The sequence below is a fragment of the Plodia interpunctella genome, chromosome 1, assembly GCF_027563975.2.
Source record: "Plodia interpunctella isolate USDA-ARS_2022_Savannah chromosome 1, ilPloInte3.2, whole genome shotgun sequence".
In the NCBI taxonomy this organism is placed as follows: domain Eukaryota; kingdom Metazoa; phylum Arthropoda; class Insecta; order Lepidoptera; family Pyralidae; genus Plodia; species Plodia interpunctella.
The window spans coordinates 495,056-515,549 of record NC_071294.1 but is presented as its reverse complement, the minus strand read 5'-3'; the positions used below and the strand labels follow the sequence as shown (position 1 = coordinate 515,549).

General features: G+C 36.6%; 3 protein-coding genes across 4 annotated transcripts in view; 2 read left to right on the top strand and 1 right to left on the bottom strand.

Moving 5' to 3' along the window:
* loaf (lost and found) overlaps positions 1-20,494 on the bottom strand; it is a 91,595-nt gene that overhangs the window by 30,649 nt on the left and 40,452 nt on the right. The gene's annotated exons all lie outside the window — the stretch shown is intronic.
* LOC128673472 (maltase 2-like) lies at positions 126-10,041 on the top strand. Its single transcript, XM_053751333.2, has 10 exons — positions 126-260; positions 1,006-1,164; positions 3,156-3,335; positions 3,451-3,617; positions 5,538-5,923; positions 6,291-6,492; positions 7,044-7,224; positions 7,618-7,793; positions 8,642-8,880; positions 9,937-10,041. Exons 1-10 carry the CDS (start codon positions 197-199, stop codon positions 10,016-10,018), a joined length of 1,836 nt encoding a protein of 611 aa, XP_053607308.1. The 5' UTR covers positions 126-196; the 3' UTR covers positions 10,019-10,041.
* On the top strand, positions 13,737-19,890 carry LOC128673478 (maltase A1-like). Its single transcript, XM_053751346.2, has 9 exons — positions 13,737-14,011; positions 14,263-14,442; positions 14,849-15,009; positions 15,370-15,752; positions 16,504-16,705; positions 16,941-17,130; positions 17,321-17,487; positions 17,779-18,017; positions 19,684-19,890. Exons 1-9 carry the CDS (start codon positions 13,798-13,800, stop codon positions 19,754-19,756), a joined length of 1,809 nt encoding a protein of 602 aa, XP_053607321.1. The 5' UTR covers positions 13,737-13,797; the 3' UTR covers positions 19,757-19,890.

Sequence of the window (20,494 nt, the reverse complement as noted above, 5' to 3'; positions counted from 1 at the left end):
GAAAAATAGAGTGAAATAAAACTTTTTTTTAATACATGAAAGATATCACGCCCGAATAGAGTCAGGAGCAATCGCTAGTAATAGCAATTATCTCCAACGACCGCCGCAGATGGCCGTGGCAGATAGCGGCCAACAAATGCATTGTGTTCCGCCAGTTGTGTGTTCGTCATAACCGCATTAACCCATGACTTGAGCAATGAAGCTGACAAGGGAGGTGTGTATTGGTGGAACGGTAGTGCTGGTCTGTGGGATCGTTGCAGGTAAATAAATAATATTAAATGGATAATTTAACTGCTTCTAAGCAAGATTGCAAGATCGATCCGGTGGTGGACAGAAATGAGCGCAACAGACCTAGAGCCGCAGACAAATATCTGTGATCACAAGTATAGATATTTGACCTGTTGATAGCGAACGGACGTGGTGTCCAGTGTGCCATGGAGGGAGTCAACCAAATATACTCGTAGGAAAGAGAAAAAAAATTTCGTCCGTCCGTTAATTTAGAATATAGTTTTAGGAGAAATATTAAATGTATCGTGGAAACGGTAATGATATGCATGAGACTTACCCACTCTGTTGATGAAAGGGATTTCTCAATTTAAATTATTATTTACAAAGGTCGTCGCTATATTTCGGTTAACATTTTAACGAAGCTTGTTCTAGATTTTTGATAATAATACAATGTTAAAATAAAAAAAAAACAGTCACGATAATGGGATATAACCAAAGTTGTAGGATGTACGTGGAAAAGAGAAGCACAGAGCAGAGAAGGATGGCGTACAAAGAGAGAGGTCTCTCAGAGGCTCAGCAGCGGGAAATATGTTGAAACGATAAATAATTTTGTCATCAGAATATTTTTATAAAATCATAGCCAAATGTTCAATATTTAGTGATTATTGTTCACGCAAAACCCCAGTCTTTGGAGCGCCACAGCTCCGAATGTAGCTGAAAACAAGATGAGAGAGAGAGTTAATTAACAAGATGAGAATAATTTCGCTCATAATGCAGCCGGAATCGCATGGGCTCTGCTGAGGAGTCTTGACGACTTGCCGCCACCCAGTCGTCAGACCCTGCCGGTCTTGGATTGGTGGGAGCACTGCGTGCTGTACCAGGTGTACACCAGGTCTTTCAAGGACAGTGACGGCGATGGCATCGGGGACTTAAAAGGTTTGTTAACATATATTAACATTAATGAAAGTGAGAAGATAGATTTTATTTCAATAAAGGAAAGAATATTTCAAATATCTCTTTATTTAAACTTAGCATATATGATGACTGGAAATAAGGTCAAAGGCGGGTGAAGAAGTAGCTGCGCAATAAACTTCACCGCAATCTTTTTTTCAAAGACGTCAATTAACAAAGATAGATAGGTATTTAATTTGTCTAGCCTGTGCCAGATAGATTAAAAGGAGACCATTCTTATTTTGAAAGTTGATGTTCATTTAGAGCACTGATTTGAATACTTAGTAGTAAATTTAACAGCGCCTATAGCATTCTACAATAGCATAAATCCATATTTGTTATTTTATACCAAAAATCGGCGTGGTTTCCATGTCAATGAAATGTTTATGTAGTAAATAAATAAATAAATATAAATAAATCTAATAAAAAATATAAATAATCCGGTGGGAGTTTTGAGATAAAATATAGCCTATAACAATCTTGGATAATGTACCTTTCTAATGGTAAAAGAATTTTTGAAATCAGTTCGGTAGTTTGGGACATTACCCGCCTCAAACATACAAAATCACAAACTCACAAACGCTTACCTCTTTATAATATTAGTATGGATGAAAATTCCACAGATGTATATAAGCCTATTGAAAAGATCAATGAGAAGAAGTACCCGTAGATACCTTTAAAAATTGCGTACACAAAAACAAATAGCGAATAAATATATAAAGCGTAATGTTCTGGTCGACAAAACACTGTGATATTTTGATATCACTTTGCGCAGCGTTATTATGTTTAAGTATAATAATGATTCTTCCGGTAGACACAGCAGTGTTTTTACGACGATTATTGTAATGGTTATGCTTGAAAATATTAGAATCTGCGTACAATTTCATTACATCACTTTATCATTTTTATATTTTTGTTTAATATAGGTACGAAACCTTAAAAATATCTACCAGCTAAACCAAATCGAAAGCCTTGATTATATCCAAAATAAAACCTATTTCGATTAAATAATGTTGACGATCTGATCAATTTAAACTTCAATTCTCCATTAAGATGTTATCTTTAAAGTCCAATATTTTATTGGGATAGCTGTTAACGCAGTCTATCTATACTTAGTACTTCAAATATCAGAGGGTGTTTTAACTCTAGAAGTATTATGATAACTGAAGAGTAACGCCCCATTAAATACCATTTCAAGTTGAATAATGTTAAATTGTCTGCCATTTAAAGTTTTAAGTATATTATAAATCAAATAAATCTTTTAAAAATTACTCCCTTTCAGAAGTACTTCATTCAGTTTGTCGAAATGTTTCATAGAAAATTTTTGTTCTGCAAGAATTTTAGAAACAAAAAGTACTTATAGATTTATTTTATTACTGTTTCACACTTATTTCTTCAACGTAATTTGATGTATCTATCCATTTAGTCTCTTTAAATAAATTTGATGTATATATTTTGAAGATTACATTGCATTTCGTTCTTTCTTTTTTCAATGTCCATTTGTCTTCAACATATTTACACAATATTTACATTAAGAACGTAATGTTATTACATACTTGCACACTAATTATAAATGAGAAAAGCTGTCTGTCTTTCTGTCACGCTTTAAAAGCAAAACCGCGGGACAAATTTTAATGAAATTTGGGATAGAAAAAGTTGATGACTCGAGGTCAAACATAGGCATATATATCAAACATACTGTATGCGGTCCTGCGGGTACAGCTAATAGGATATACATTAAAATTTAGAATAGAAATACGTTATAACAGCTACAAACACACACACACACACACAACATACGAAAGAAACACAAGGTTACACGCTAAAGGACCTCCGCTAAAACTATGAACGTGTGTGCTGCAGCAACACACAACTCAGCGACGTTGTAACTCCTAGTGCTGTAGGAGTAATAACTTCACTGAGTTGTGTTGCTATACACTGATTTTCAGTTGGAGCTTTTATTAGTAAAATTTCAGGTATAATTGACGAACTGGATCACTTCGTGGATTCGGGAGTGGAAGCCATCTGGCTGTCGCCGATCTTTGAGTCCCCGATGGTGGACTTCGGTTACGACATCAGCAATTACTACGACATCCACCATGAGTACGGAAATATGAAAGACTTCGAAGACCTGTTACGAAAGGCTCATGTATTGGGTAAGTTTGGACTAATAATTAAAATCATAATTTGTGGTTTGTCTGAATGGAGAACGTTGCAAAGGCTAGTTAAAAACAACTATCGTGACATACTATCTTTTCTTTTTCTTTTCAGGTCTAAAAGTTCTCTTGGACATAGTCCCGAACCACGCAAGCATTGAATCCGAGTACTTTCAAAATTCTGAAGCTGACGAACCTGAGTACAGGGACTATTTTGTTTGGGCGGAACCAGTGTGGACGGATATGGGCAACGAAACTATACGGCAACCACCTTCTAATTGGGCAAGTTAAATATTCTTATCCACCCATCTCACTCTCTCTCTCTCTCTCATCTGAGAAGTCGTAGAAAGAGAAGAGAAGTGAAAGCATACAGCTCTAAAAAAATACTAAATGAACATTGTAGGTAAACCATACAATTTAACATGTTTTACGAGCCAAACGTAAACATATTGGCGATAGAACTAAATTTTCGCTTGCATGTGGCAAGAAAGTTATCACATTGAAACACAGTGAAATTGATAAGTCTATTTCAGAATCCAACCCTTCTTTTGAATGATGTTAATCGGATCCTGGGCTTTAATCTTGCAACTGAGTTCTGTAAGCTGATTATCATACATTTGATGACTTCCAACTAAAACAAAGCTCTCTTAACAAAAACAATCTTCAGTTTAATAAACATTCAGTTTGCTTTGTACAGTAAGTAGTTACGACTGCTTCGTCCTATTTACTATATTATTTACTGCTCCGGAGCTGTTTCAAACTTTAGCGTAATTTATGATATTGAGAATAAATTCTGTATTCGTGGTCGTCGTAGCTTTTTTATAATTTCTAGTAACTATGGTATGCATATTTATTATTCAATAATTTAAAAAAAATGGTTGACTGTAAAGTCGGTTTTACGGGCGAAGATTTTACGTGACAACGTCTTTTTACGCGCGCGGCAGACCGATCATAGTTGAGTGGGAGAGAGACGCAAGGCATTCGGCGGGCCTCTCTCTCGTTCGGTGACTCATCGTAACGTTACCGGGCGTTACACTTTTTCATAAGTGACTCCCAGCCGCAACCTAATTTAAGACGTTGTCACGTCAAAAAGATAGATATAATTTAGATCAATTAAATAAAACTAATTATAAAATAATTATTATAACTAAAATATGAATATTTAGGGAGCTGCCAGCCAGACAAGTCTAAGAAACCTAAAGGGCCCCACAGACCTAAAGTTTCGACCGCTACCGGCACTATAATAAAATTATTAAAAAATTCTATATTAGTTTGCGATTGTGCAATACGTACTTTCACTTCAGAAATAAGGAGTAAGTTTAAAAGAATGTCATTATTCTGTTGACATTGGAAAGATTTCCAACTTAGTTTCTCTGCTTCTTCTTCAACTGCGCTTTAGAAAGTAGCTTTAAGTAACTTTTTGGTGAGTTATTTCGTCATAAGTGACCAGAATTTAACTTAAAACAAAGTTTAAACATCGAAACTCCTAAGCTGGTGTTATGCCTCTAATACTACGGCTAGCTTTTACGTACATATTAATAACAGCTATGATTCAGCTACAGGTGCTAAAAACTAATAGCCGTTAATAAAGCAACTCTCAGAAGTTGAATAGAGCAACTACCTCAGAGCGCTCTGCATATGAAATTTCTACGAAACACGTGCGCCATTAACTACTTATCTACTTACTATTACTTCCTAAAGGATTTACTATACCATTATATATATATTTATTTACTATACTTGAATAATAAATCATTCCTTAAGTTATGAACAAATTGTAGAAGGACAGAGAATTTTTAATGAGATTTCGAAACTTTGACACTTTTGGATAGAAAATGATATTGACTGTCGCTTGGTGTCTTTAAGTTTGAAACATGGTAACTATGTAACATGTACGAGTATATATAATATCAAAATGTCATCTATATTCTGTAGCCCAGAATTATTACTAAGTACGTCTAAAAAATACAATGGAATCATCTAGAAGCTGTAAGTACTTATTTCAGTTAACTGCTGTTTAACTATCCCTGTTATTCATAAAACACTTAAAGCATACTTTGAGCTAAAGTACGTTTTGTCTCTTTCTGTAAACTTCAAATATTATAAAGTGTGATACTGGCAAAACATACCTTTGCTTAAAATATGCTATACTTTTTTAAAGAATAACGGGGTGTATGTTTAACAGTGATAAATAATTTTCAGGTGAGTCTCTTCGGAGGATCAGCTTGGGAGTGGAGTGAAGTTCGGCAAAAGTACTATCTACACCAATTCGCGGTCGAACAAGCTGATTTCAACTTTAGAAACCCAGCAGTGATGGACGAAATTATAAATATAATGAAATACTGGTTAGACAAAGGTGTTGACGGCTTTAGACTTGACGCGTTACCTTATCTAGTAGAAGCTTACCCTGAAGATTTCAACGGTTCATATCCAGATGAACCCCTAAGTGGTATTTCCAAGTTTAGCTCAAATCAGCTAGGATATACCATACCAATACATACCAAAGACCTTCTGGAATTGTATGATATAGTTTACGAATGGAGAAAGTTTGTCGATGATTACAAAATTAAAAATGGTGGTGACACAAGGTTAGTGTTTAATTTAAATCGTTATTTTGTCAAATTCAAATTATTCAGAAATTAGACCTACACAGGCACTTTTCAATGTCAATTTTTATATTAAACAGTAATTTCTCACAAGCTACAAACTACTGTTTCGACTAATGTAATAAGATGGGCCCTATGGGTGCCAGAATAGTTATCAAGTTATGAATAGCTAAATATATATTTTTATCACTTCACCACATCAAATTAGTGTATATTCCGAAGATTTAGCAACTTCTTACTTCAATTTTTTTAATTTCGAGTATAGCCACAGCTTTTAATCGCCAATGCTTATATCTCATTTCATAATCGTTAATCGAAAATGTTTCATTACAAATCATATCCTGTACAGGGTTCTGTTCTCCGAAGCGTACGCCAACATTTCAATGACCATGCTGTACTACGGAGACGAGGACGGCTCCCTCGGAACCCACTTCCCGTTCAACTTCGGCTTCATCACGGACCTGAGTGACAAATCTGACGCTCGGGACTTCGTCTACACAATACTGAAGTGGCTCACTTACAAGCCCAGTGGAAGCGTCGCTAATTGGGTGGTAATGTAAATCTTTTCATTTCTGCTATCGTCTTCGTGCTAGAAAAGTACAAATAAACGATAGTCTTCATAGGATACAAGCGCAAGTATTGATACTAAGATTCACCACGGGAAATATAAGTAATTACCGATGATGAGCAAAATATATTCAATAACGTTTGTTTTTTGCCGTAAATTAATCCACATTTTTTAAAATTACTTACTTCTAATGATCTATGTTTATGTAATATCCTAATAAACGGAAAAAAATCGGTTTTCAAGCCACAACAACAAGATAATGACGAAGAATCGTATCCAGGAGAACACGATAGTAGTCACAATCACTATATTACACTTAATAGTACATACACTTACATATATATAGTTTCAATCAATACAATCAATATAGCACACTTGCTATATTGATTGTATTGATTGAAACTAACAGCGACATATTCAAAAGTATATATTTCTCTGTTAGTTTTAGGTCAAGTTTTAGTAAAGAAAAACAACATTGTCTATGGAAATAAAAATTATAAAATTAAACTTTTTTCTTGATGCTACAAATTTCAGTTTGGCAACCACGACAACAAGCGAATGGCGAGTCGCTTCCGTGACGACATGGTGGACGGTCTGAACGCCCTGAACCTCATGCTGCCTGGAGTGGCCGTCACGTACCAGGGGGAGGAGATCGGCATGAGGGACGGGTACGTCTCCTGGCAGGATACGGTGGATGTCGAGGCACGGAACAGGGGTAGGTGGCATTTCTTCTCAGCAGTGCTCGTTAAGAAATTCTAATAGTAGCGTTTTGAGAAATCCACACATATTATAATACAAAGTCCTTCGCCACGTGTGTCTATCTGATAAACACAAAAAAAGTTTCACCACTAGATAGTTAGAAGGTTTACTTATAGATGTATAATTTATTATGTTTTTACCCGAGCGAAGCAGGGATGGGCAGCTAGTATACTATCTTTAAAACAAAGTCGTAGAGGATAGACACGTCTGTCTGCTGTCCTCTGACGCGTCTGTCTGTCCACGTTTAATTACAAGCACGCAGTAACCAATCTATAATATCAAAACTATCAATAAATTGCAGTCTGGTATTGTTATAATTATGACCAAAAAAAAATGGTTAATATTTTAGGAAACAATGACACCTATCTCCAGTACACCAGGGATCCGGCTAGGACGCCATTCCACTGGAACGATGATATGAGTGCTGGATTCTCTACGAACGAGAATACCTGGCTTCCTATAGCTGATGATTACACGGAGATCAACCTCGCTCAGCAGAGAGAGAGTGATACGAGTCATTATAAAGTGAGTCCACATCACAATGTATAATATATATATATAATTAGACGACGAGCCAATAACTGCGTATGTTAGCTTTTGTCCACAGCTTCGCCCGCGTTATATTCGAGCGTCCGCTCTTAACTTATTATCGATATCTCGGGATCTAAGAAACGTATCAGGTTGTAACCTATGGAGGATGAAGACCGCGAGGGTTTCCGTATGCTGACCTCCAAACTTCAATTCGTAGATGGCACCCCATGATGATGATGTAACCTACACCAAATTTTATGTTAGACCTTCCCCTATACCACTGTAAGAACAGCATCGAATGCCATCTAGTAGATTTTGCGTGATGCGCTAACAAACACACAGGCAGACAAAATTTTAAAAAAATATTTCCGATTCTATCAATCCCATATAGACCAATAATAGCAATAGCAAATAAGCATAATGATTTTTCTTTAATATCTCCTATGTACAGCTTACTTACAGTTTTTTTGTATTGTGACTGTAGTCACTGTCTAGCTCCTCTTAATCGATATATATTTGCATACCTATATTCGGTATAATATGTGTTTTTTTTTCATTTTAACATCAATGTTATTGGCAATTTCTTATGCTTTCTTCATTCTTCCTTTCTTTCTGTGTTAGTAATGAAGAATACACCAGTTTACTTTCCTTTACCTTATTTGGAAATTGACAGTGTACTGTTTAATGCATACTGTTTCAAATCAAATCATTTATCTCGCCCCCACGAGCCTTGATGTACTCTCATGATTTAATAATATTAATAATAGGATTGTGAAGCATGAGATATCTCATGCTCATATTTTTATGATAATAATTATGACACGTGATAATTTCATTTTCAGGTGTATCAAACATTGACCTGTCTCCGCAAAGAACCAACGCTTTCTCATGGGTTATACGACATCAATACTTTATCTCGAGAAACCTTTTATTTAATCAGAAGACTGAAAGGTCATGATTCTTACACTTTGGTGTTTAACGTGGGTGAAGAAGAAGATGAAGTGGATTTGAGCAGGATTCCTCAATTAGAATTGCCAGCCAGAGTGGTCACTGCAAGTGTATTCTCAGAGGTGATGGAAGGGTAAGCTAACACAACTTTACTTGTTAAATACATTTAAAAAAAAACCCCGACTTTCAATATTCATTTCGCTACAACTTTTGGACAGCTGAACCGATTTTCATGAAACATGGTTAAGAACACCAGAGATAAAATTATCTATGACATACAAAAAAAATTAAATGAAAATCCACACATGCCACAGACAGATACACAGATACCCAGACAGACACTAAACACTTAAACCTATAACACCCCTCTTGCGTCGGGGGTTAAAAACGAATAAAACACTTGACTGAAGTGCTATCTAACAATAGAATCTATTACTATAGCTTAAAATAACTAAGTATAGTACATAATATTTTGCTACTTTCATAGATATATTTAAGTTCGGGCATCCGAGCTTTTCTATTCCAAGCTACAATTGTATAGGAGAGATACACTAGAGTGATGCAGTCGGTGGGCACCGAAATGAAATGATCAGGTGCTTACCATCAACTCGATACACTTTACGACCTAAACTGAACTGCATCGCAAATTCGTACCATCGACTTTGTGGCGCATCGACAATTTGACGACCTTTGTGGCGCAGTGGTAAAGTGCTTGCCTCTGAATCGAGAGGTCCCGGGTTCGATCCCCGGTCGGGTCATGATGGAAAATGATCTTTTTCTGATTGGCCCGGGTCTTGGATGTTTATCTATATATGTATTCGTTATAAAATATAGTATCGTTGAGTTGAGTCCCATAACACAAGTCTCGAACTTACTTTGGGGCTAGCTCAATCTGTGTGATTTGTCCTAACATATTTATGTATTTATTTACTTAATTTTTTGTATGAATGCGATTCATTTTAGGTGCCTAAAGTGAACTGAGTTGCATTGGAATCGTTCTGTAAAAGTTGATGGTAGGCCTGCAGAAAGCGAATGTAATATCAAATCGTCATACTACTCGCGAAATATTAGACAATTTGGTCTTCCCGTGAGAATAGATTTATTGACTTCAGTAGGTTCTACCATTGCCTTTTTGAAGAAAGTAATTATTTACCATTATGATTAATTTGTGTTGATGTAAATATTTCAGAAAGTCAATAAATCAAAGTAACCTGACACTACGGCCCGGCGAAGCACTGGTATTAAAAACGTCTCCAGTTACGGATTGTTAAAAAATAAAACAACCAAATAAAATACATTTGAACTTTTTGTTATCCACTAATCCTATATCATTGTAAGACGTGTGATTTCCATCCAATAATTGGAGCACTTCATATCCTCACGTGGACGACTAAGGGACACATAGTCTTGGCAGTTGATAGGCAACAATAACATTTTCAAGAAACACGGGCGGCTGCTTGTAAATCATAGAGGAATCTTCAAATTCTTCACCCAGGGCTCCGCAACGTCAGCCCCGAATTCTGCTGGAAATGGCTATTTGACTAGGTAAAACATAATGTAAGATAAAGATTTCATTGATTAGGTAGGTACATGAGTAACTATTATTTTGTGGTCGATAAAGTACCTAATTAGGATTCATTTTCGACTCTAAAATCGTGACGATATAAGACATTACTGTTAAAAAATTATTGTTTTTAACATAAAAAAGTGTCTGATATGATTTCTAGGAAAATATTCAATTGAAACAATAAATTAAAAAATAAGGAAGACCCCAAGTTACGTGTAAGTCAATAAAGCAAAATCACTATTCTATATTTGCCTTCGCCAGATTCCCGGAGCCATAGCAACGCATTGTCCTTGAAGTTAATAACCACAGCAGACCAACAGAGCCCTCATAACCCCATGACCCAGCGTTATTTGTGAAATATTAACGAGCTAGTCCAATCGTGCACGTTTGTGTAACTGCCCCAACTCTTAAGGTATTCAGTAGCGCTTAATTATATTGGTACTAGCGCCCGGCCCCGGCTTCGCGTGGGTGCAAATGCATGTTAAATACCTACATATAAACCTTCCTCATTGAAATCCGTTTTAAAGACCTTAAGCATCTCGTACGTAGGGACAGACAGAGGGTTGCCCTCTGTCTGTCCCTTTGTCTTATATTATGTAATGATTAGATACTAACGCTTCATATTTTACCCTCTAAAATACAGTTTGGCGGTTCTGTCTGTCACGCTTTCAGGGCTGAACCATTGGAGCGATTTTGATGAAACTTGGAATGTATATAGTTAATGACCCTAGGGCAAATACAGGCTGACGCAGGCGGACTTTTCTTTTACTACAGAGCAAGTGGCCCACCTGATGGGAAGTAGTATGGACGTTTGCAACACTAGGTGTGTCACACTGCAACAGCTATGTATAATAGGTTTATAAACGCAGAGAATATTCTTGTATGTTTCATAATATGTTACCATACACAAAATACCCTCTATAAATTATTGAGGAAAACTCGAAGACATAAATAGGCCAAAGGCGTAACTTCTATCATGTAACCCCACATTGGATAGATTAAACCAATAATAACCCCCCTATTATTATTTTATATCAAAGCTATAAATTATATGGTTGACAACTGATTGCCGATAACCTAATAACTGTTATATTCGTTTTAATTCCCCATTTTATCATTTGTGGGCCACGGCGCAGGCGCGTGTTTGTGATTGAACCCCGATTCAGAAAGAGGGATGTTAGAAATATTATGGTATCTTGTTTTATAGTTGAAAAATGATTCAGTTATGTAAATCAAAGTGCATTGCGTGCACTGAGTGACTGTCAGACAACGCACAGCCGAAACTAGTGGGCGTAGAAAGCTGAAATTTGGTGTGCAGGTTCCCAGGACAGTGTAGGGGAGCACTGAGAAGGGATTTCCTGAAATACCCACGGGAAACGGATTTTTACTCGTATACGAAGTTTTTGTTGCAATTTATAAGATGGGATTAAAGTTAGTCGGATCCAAATACAAATAAATTAATGACTTGCAAAGATTAAATTATTTTACCGTAGTGCAAATCTGCAATTTGTGTCGACTGTGGAATCTTCTCGCGAGACGCAGCGGATCTTCGTCGCGTTAAACTACCATAACACAACAAATAATATTGGTTACATGGAGTATATGTAGATAAATAACATATACATGGAGTATATGTAGATAAATGTTTGTTTAAGTAGTCCATTTTCTTTGTTTGCTTTGTTTGCGCTCCCACCAAAAATATTCTTTTCTCTCTGCATCACCGACTCGTGGAAAAAGCCTCAGGCTTTAAGTTCGTCATTTACTTGTTTTTGTAATAAAATTACATAAATGGAAGTTATCAAGGGGCCACACAGACCAATCCTAGATTAGACTAGTGTATTCTGAGCGAATGTGCACCGGACACAAGTTTGCCAAAACCTTATCTAGGTTGTACAGCTCTGACAGCCTGCCAATTTGCTGTCTCCGCCCAAACCATGGCTCACTTACTGAAAGACCTGTATGAGGTGACATCACAGATAATGCTGTATTAGTCGCGTTGTATTAGCCCTCACAAATCTGGGAGAGTCGACATAGATATTCTTAGAAGAAGATTAAATGGTAGCCAGTCTCGCGTAACAATATTGTGATTGGTTCGTAGCTGTATCATGGTGCAAAAAAAATTTGACGGTCGATATCGACCCGTAAACTTGCAATACGGCAAATAATGTAATCTTTGCAAGATTTTAGGTTATTTTATTAACTTACTTGTACAATTGTTGTTTGCAATTTTCTCCCATTGTCTTTATTTCCCGAATCCTACAATTTAGGGACCTTCAAGACATAAGTGAGTAGTTTCTGAGCTTGCATGTAAGTTACTTTACACTTTTAATTTGCTTTTCATCAGGCTAGATTGAGGTCAAATGCTGAGTGCAATTAATGATTGAAAAACTTGTTAAATATGTAATTTAAAAGTATTTATCTCATTCGTAATTCTCGATGCAGCTCGGACGCTGCGGTGTGGTGGAATTCGCATGAAAATCCATGCGGTTACGTTATTTTAGATTTACAACAGCTGTAACGACTTATATTGTTACCGTGGACATTATTAAAGTCGATAGGTATTTTGATATTCAACGTTCATTTTACTGTTGTTTTCAAAGTTGCCGATTCGATAGTACATTGGAACCTTCAAGAAACTTGTATACCTACGACTTGAATAAAAAAAAACACCACTCTTAGTAATACACACTCGAAAATAAAAATGAAAGAAGTATACTTCTTCTTCAAAGATTGATCCTGTGATGCCTCTAGTATAGTAGTTATTCCTCGGCAGTAGTGATCAAATCTTGTTTTCCGCCATATATTATATTCATAAGAAAATTAGTTTTGTTTGGTACTTAATTGCCACTGCTCGTCAGCACAGTACGATAAAGAATACAGAAAGTAGGCAGTCAAGAGCACACTTAATTTGTTTATCTTTACCTAAATTTCTTCGTTTCCAAAATGATTTCTACAAATGCGTATTTTTAAACAAAATAAAGCATTGTTATATGTTATTCAGTGGTATGTATTAGGCGGGTCACGTACCCGACCAGATACATTTTGCATTCGCCGTTCACAAGTCCACGACTGCGGAATATTCTATACCTACTCAATCGTGTCGCTAGCGCTCCATTCCAGCTTTTCCTGGATATATTACGTACGTACTTATATCAGGTAAGAGTTTGCTAAATACGAAATTATTCAATCCAATTCTCATAGAGTATTTTCGAAATGAAATGAGTACTCATGTTAAGCTCTTGATGCCGTTGTTAATGGGATAAACTATTACTCAAATTACTATGTTTTATATATTTATTTGTGCTGCGGCCACTCTACAATTCATATCGATTCGATCTGATATCATAATATGTTTATTGAAGTTTATCTTCTTACGATCTTGATGCAATAAATAGACAATAAAAAGTATAATTTATTGCAGTCATTACAATGATATCATAGACAGTGTTTGCTTCGTCGAAAAAATCGTAGTGTTCAGTAAGAATGGCGTCGTGCTGTAAAATTGTTGCTTGGACCTTACTAGCCCTAGCAGTAGTGGGTGCTATAGCTGGACTACTGACATGGGCGCTCCTGGCGTCCAAAGGACCTGATCCACCAGAACTAGTGGACCTAGACTGGTGGGAGGGAACAGTCATTTATCAGATTTATCCGAGGTCCTTCAAGGATAGTGATGGAGACGGTATTGGAGACTTGAAAGGCGAGTGAGACTGAAAATTACAATTTATAAAATTATCTACATGACCCAAAGTTCGACGGTAAAACCATGTATGACTGTGATCAGTCTGATAGATATAAGATTAAAGAAGATATTACTTTTATTTCTAAAGTTTTATTTTAAAAAGAAAATAAGCGTTTCACCATGACTTTTTGAGAAATAAGGATTTACAGATGTCTTTTGCGTAAGGGAATACATGTATGTATCAGTAAAGATCTATTAATATGGAACAGGCATTACAAGCGAACTCCAGCATTTCGTGGAGTCAGGAGTGGGGGCGATATGGATGTCCCCAATCTTCACGTCGCCCATGGTAGACTTCGGCTACGACATCAGCAACTTCTATGAAATCCACTACGAGTACGGAACCATGGCGGACTTCGAGGAGTTAGTCCAGAAAGCTCATGACCTAGGTATATACTTTTTTGTTATTATGTTTGCTTGACTAGCTGGTCAACACATAAGATGGTACCTTAAGTTGTCTTGTTGGAGCGAGCGAACATAGTAAGCACATTTGGTCTGCAGGCCTACCATCAACATTTACGAAACTGTTTCAGTTCAATTTAGGGAACCTAAAACGAATCGCATTCATACAAAAAATTAAGTCGATGATACGAATTTACGATGCAGATCAATTTAGGTCACAAAGGCGATCAGGGGAGAAAGGTGTTAAGTGATGATGATAAGCCCCTTGCTCTCAGTCGTATATTTGATATAAGTAAAGTAAATAAACAATTTGAAACTCTATCAATACTTATCAAGGTAAAATAGACGTAAAAACTAACAGAATTAATAAGATCATCGTATCCTCTATATCAGGTATCAAAGTAATTTTGGATCACATACCTAACCACGCCAGCACAGAATCGCTGTACTTCCAGAGATCAGAAGCAAGAGTAGAAGGATACGAAGACTTCTTCGTTTGGGCGCACCCCAGACCGAATCCAGATAATGATACCAGACTGCTGCCGTCTAATTGGGTTAGCCCTTTTTGTATTACGTGCACACATCATGCTCATGCCAAAAACACACGCGAATAGTCGCGTTCTATTTCTCGTATTCATAACCTCACAATCTATCATTTCTTCTCGAATATGCTAAGCTCTAAGCAAATACCATAACACGGGCCTCCATACGCGAATTCACCATAAAACACGGACCTCATCTAACATATACATATATAACATATTTTTAAGTACGTTCAAAGTCTAAATTCTTTGTTTATATAATAATCTCAACATACCTATTTGATTTCAGGAAACAAAAAATAAATAAGGCACTTTCCCAACATTAATCTATGTAAACAATATTTTTAATATAATAATCATATTTGATTTCAGATCAGCCAATTCGGTGGCAGCGTCTGGGAGTGGAGCGAAACTCGGCAGCAGTACTACCTTCACCAGTTTGCGATTGAACAAGCTGATTTCAATTTCAGAAATCCATCTGTTAAACAAGAAATGCATAATATCATGCAGTTCTGGTTAGAAAAAGGGGTAGACGGATACAGAATAGACGCGGTTCCTCATCTTTTTGAAACAGCGCCTGATACGAACGGGATATACCCAGACGAAAGGCTGTCCGGCAATTGTTTTTTGAATCCAGATCAAATTGGATACACGACTCAGGAGCATATCAAAGATCTCATCGAACTGTATGATGTTTTCTATGAATGGAGGGAATTTGTTGATCAGCTGCAGGTGCAGAATAATTGGGATACAAAGTAAGAGATTTTCTCTATTACGTGAATTTCCTGCAGTAAAAAAAAAGACTTTGGTAAATGGACAAATGACACATAGCTTGAAAAAATTAATATTGACATTCTTAATTTAGACTTTTCTTAAAAAAAAATAAAATATACTATCTAGACTCTAGCGGTAGATATTTTATTTTTGTCAAAAAAAAATAACTTTTATTGCACTAGATTAAGATTACGGCAAATTTGAACACGAACTTTTATTATTTTTATTGATTGTTACGATAATACTGATGTATTCAATGATAAAGTAATTTGTTTATTCGATGATCGTATCTTTATATCAGAACATGATTATAAAATTTATCAGTACACGTAATACTCACATACTAGGCTATTAAGACCCCCTCCGATATTTAGCAAAGATATTTATCCGTTATCGCCATTGATAGTGTTTTGATCAAAGTCCCAACAAGATACACTTTACTAATTCAACAAAAGTGACGTGCAACGAAAACGTGCGGCAATAGAATAATCATTATCACGATTATCTTTGTCAATAAAATCAGCATATAACCTGCGACTGCTCTCTCCTCAACTTTACATTCAGCAGCTGCTACTGGACGAAAATGAAAAGATAACTACGAAAGAATCAAATTGGATATGAATGAATATAAAACAAATTGTGTCCCAAATTCTCTAAGAAAGCGCTGATTTGATAATATGAGAAATCGTTAACAAAATGTACATTGTATGTTTCACGTTGCCTTTATTTCAGGGTACTTTTAGCCGAAGCATACGCGAACATAACTAGGACGATGCTGTACTATGGCGACGAAAGCGGCCGCATCGGCGCGCACTTCCCGTTCAACTTCGACTTCATCACCAGCCTCTCCGCCGGCTCCAACGCCAGGGACTTCGCCTACGTCATCAAGCGATGGCTCACCTACATGCCACACGGGCACGTCGCTAACTGGGTTGTAAGTAGACCTCGTCACTCACTGCATTCTGCGAAGCCTGGAGCCAAAATTTTGAAGATATGTCTGTAATTTTACAACCTGCCTGCCTTATTTCCGCCGAATTTTAAGTCATTGGTCTTCCATGGTAATTATTATAATTGGACTGAAAATAAAATTGGCCATGTATCGGTACTAGGTAAATAACTTACATAAAGGGTAACAAAGAACTCACATTTTTATAAACATTTCTAAACAGCTCGGCAACCACGACAACAACAGGTTACCATCAAGGTTCCGTACGGACATGGTAGATGGACTGAACGCTCTGAACCTGCTGCTGCCAGGAGTAGCAGTCACCTATCAGGGGGAGGAGATCGGCATGAGGGACGGGTACGTCTCGTGGAATGACACGAAGGACGTCAATGCTATTAACCAGGGCAACGAAGGTAATTATTGGTGCTCTTGATCTTGGATGCTAATTAAAAAGACTGCAGGATTTTAAACAACTCGAAATTCTCTCGGAAGTAGAGTAAAAGATATAGAGAAGAATACAAAATATTAAAGAACAATGCTAATATAGTTTCTAGTTCCACCCAAATAGGCGAGAAGTAAATAATGATTACTTGCTTTATCCAGAAAATTACATGGACTACTCCCGGGACCCCGCCAGGACCCCCTACCACTGGGACAGCTCCACCAGCGCCGGCTTCTCCACAAACACTAGCACATGGCTGCCGGTCGCTGAAGACTATTTGGAGATCAACCTCGCTGTGCAGAAATTAGCTGCCAGGAGTCATTATAAGGTAGTCGTTTCCTATCTTGATAGGAATATGAGTAACTACATAAACTAGGAACTTCTGGGAACCAAACAGCAGGAAAACTCCATGTGCTGCAAAGTTAGTTCAAAGTGATTATATATTGGACAGACTCCAGCGGAGTAAAGAATATCAGGATATGGGGACTGAGGTACCTCAATAGACCACCGAAAGTTGCCGTGTTTAACTGGTTGGAGTCGACTTAATTTCATTCGACACCAACTAGTACCAACTGGCACCTTTTACATTATAATTTACGACAAAATTTGTGGTTTCCAGGTATATCAAGCCTTGACCAGCCTCCGCAAGCACCCAACAATCACCCACGGCAACTACCACATCGAAGCTTTGTCTGATCACACCCTAATACTAGTCCGGTACCTCCTTACCCACGACACGTACAGTCTGGTCTTCAACGTCGGAGAAGCAGCTGATACTGTGAACTTGTCTTTGGTGGAACATCTCAGCGGCTCCTTAACAGCTTATATTTCTAGTGTGCATTCCGATAAAGTTGGCGGGTAAGTCAATACCTAAACAAACTATCAGCTATCGCGCCTCAAAATTAACCATCACTTAATGTTAACAGAAAAACGGATAATTTTACCACGCTTCAAATAAAGCAAGCCAAAATATTTGCACCGAACGCCTGCAAAAATAACGTAGCTATAACACGGTAACAACATTGCGGTTCTGAACCGACAGGGGATATTGTGGACTAGCCGCTAATTGCACGCAATGGCAGTCTGATTCACACCAGCCCGGTGCTACTACTGAATCCAGTGAACGGAAAAAATAACCACACAACATTTTCAATTAAATATCTAAATATATCTTTTTCGTTAATCTAAGTACATTATATAAACACTACACCCACTGATTTATGAACTAAACCGCTTTGGGTATATATAATAGTTTCTAGGTGTCCATTTTCTTAAGATTTTGCCTGAGTTATTTTATAGTCCACCAAAAGATTTATTTAATTCCACTATTTGCGTAAATCTTTAGCTAAAATCAACTGACTATTGCTAGGTATCCTTATGCCTTACAGCTATCAGAACAGGACCAAAATACTAACAGCAACAATTGTGCCCAAAATTAGTTCCTGAAAACTACCGGCGGTCAACTGGGACGTGTGATAATGGGTTTCAGCCACAGCTACAACAATAAACGACCACGCTAAGTGGAATTATACCCAAGATCATTGCGAATCATTAGTTATTTGTGACAAGCTGCCGCCGCCCGCTCACAAAATAAATTGTACAGAGGTTTCCATCACATCCATATTTTTTACACACATTTTTCAAATTCGAATTCATAATTGTTTTTTACACTTAGTACGTCACTTATTGGTGTCAAAAAAGAAATTAAATTAAGTCTACTGACGACTTCCAAATTAGGTGAAGAAGCGCGCGAACACGAGATTTAAAGTGTACTATTTCTCGAATAGCTCCTATGATGCCCCTTGTATTACAGCTGTTCCTGAGCAACGATAATCGCTTGTTCATTCGCTATTGCTATTCAATAAAAAAGCAAATGACCTAATGTGTAACGTTGGTGTCAGATTTGTTTTGGTTCATGTCAATGTTAACTTACAGAAAGCAACTGACTTATTGCGCGATGTAAAGACGAAATTCTTATAACTGGCAATGTTAAACTTTCGAATAAATTGCATGAAAATATGTATGATAATAATAACATGATATATTGTTAAGATATATAAATGGTTAGTTATATATAAATAATTCAAAAACGCAAAATCTTTCGCCTCTTGGCATTGATTTTACAATATAAAAAGCTTTCGCCTCTTATATTGTAAAATCAATGTAAAATGTTTATTTGTACCCGACGACCAATCCGACCATTTCAATGTGTAAAATTCGGTTGAATATTCAATCTCATAATAAGCCGATTATTATGAGATTGAATATTCAACCGATAATTACAAATTATTTTAACGTATTTCGGGTTAAATCACTTACCGATTCTGCTTTAATTTTACTGACCAAATGAAACGTTATTTAAGTTGATTGAAATATTAATTAACCCATTTGAAACAACACGTAATAATGTTTAATAGCAGTTTACTGAAATTGTTGTTTGTTCATAAATTCTTAATTGTACAAAGAACATACATGCAAATAACAAATATTTTATGTAAATGTGTTTGAAATTCCTTGTTTTCAGACACAGTGTGAGCCTGGGTGAAATCACTCTACAGGCAGGAGAAGCGCTTGTCCTGCAGTCAGCTCCAGCATAAATCTTACTTTATCTACAAGTCCAATAAGTAAAAAATGTGGAATGCAAAAAGTGATATATGTATAAAAAAATTAAGAAATGCAATGTAATATTTTATTGTCGATATAAAGTGTAAATAGAGCATAATTTTTTGGAGACTGTTTTTTTTCTTAATTTTATAATCTAAGGTCTTTCTCATAAAAAAATGTACTTTGTCAAAGGCTTGTGTCTCATAATATATAATATTGTAAGCTGACACATAAACTAACCGCTAGATAAATCTGCCTGATATGATTAACATATAGGCAGATACTTTATCAGCAAAGGTACTTTTTAATACTTATTGTGGCACAATGACCCAAAGACACCCATTTCTTCACAATCAAAGAAAATACAAGAAAAATACTTATGCCGGCACACTATCGCCTAATGATTATTACGTAATTTGTATGAGAGCTTATAATTACCGCAATGATAAAACTAGCAATGTATGACGAATCCTCAAAAGATCGGTGAACTGATTTCGCAATCGGACATAGAGAGGCGATGCGTTTTTGTTCCTACGTCCTATCAATTCGACAGCCGACGACGCATGGCATGTGATTGACAATTGATCGTCCAATTCAATATAGGACTAAAAACAGTGCAATAAATCGATCCATAGGAATTGAGGTCAATATAGCAATGTCAGCATGGCCACTGGCATCTTTCCCTCCGCCTTTAAAAAAGCCACAGTTCACCCTATTTATAAGAGTGGTGA

Coding starts and splice junctions, on each gene's coding strand:
- LOC128673472 (XM_053751333.2), top strand. CDS start 197: ATGAAGCTGACAAGGGAGGTGTGTATTGGTGGAACGGTAGTGCTGGTC. Junction 261..1,005: donor GGTCTGTGGGATCGTTGCAG/GTAAATAAATAA, acceptor CTCATAATGCAG/CCGGAATCGCATGGGCTCTG. Junction 8,881..9,936: donor TTCTCAGAGGTGATGGAAGG/GTAAGCTAACAC, acceptor TAAATATTTCAG/AAAGTCAATAAATCAAAGTA.
- LOC128673478 (XM_053751346.2), top strand. CDS start 13,798: ATGGCGTCGTGCTGTAAAATTGTTGCTTGGACCTTACTAGCCCTAGCA. Junction 14,443..14,848: donor CCAGAAAGCTCATGACCTAG/GTATATACTTTT, acceptor CCTCTATATCAG/GTATCAAAGTAATTTTGGAT. Junction 18,018..19,683: donor CATTCCGATAAAGTTGGCGG/GTAAGTCAATAC, acceptor CCTTGTTTTCAG/ACACAGTGTGAGCCTGGGTG.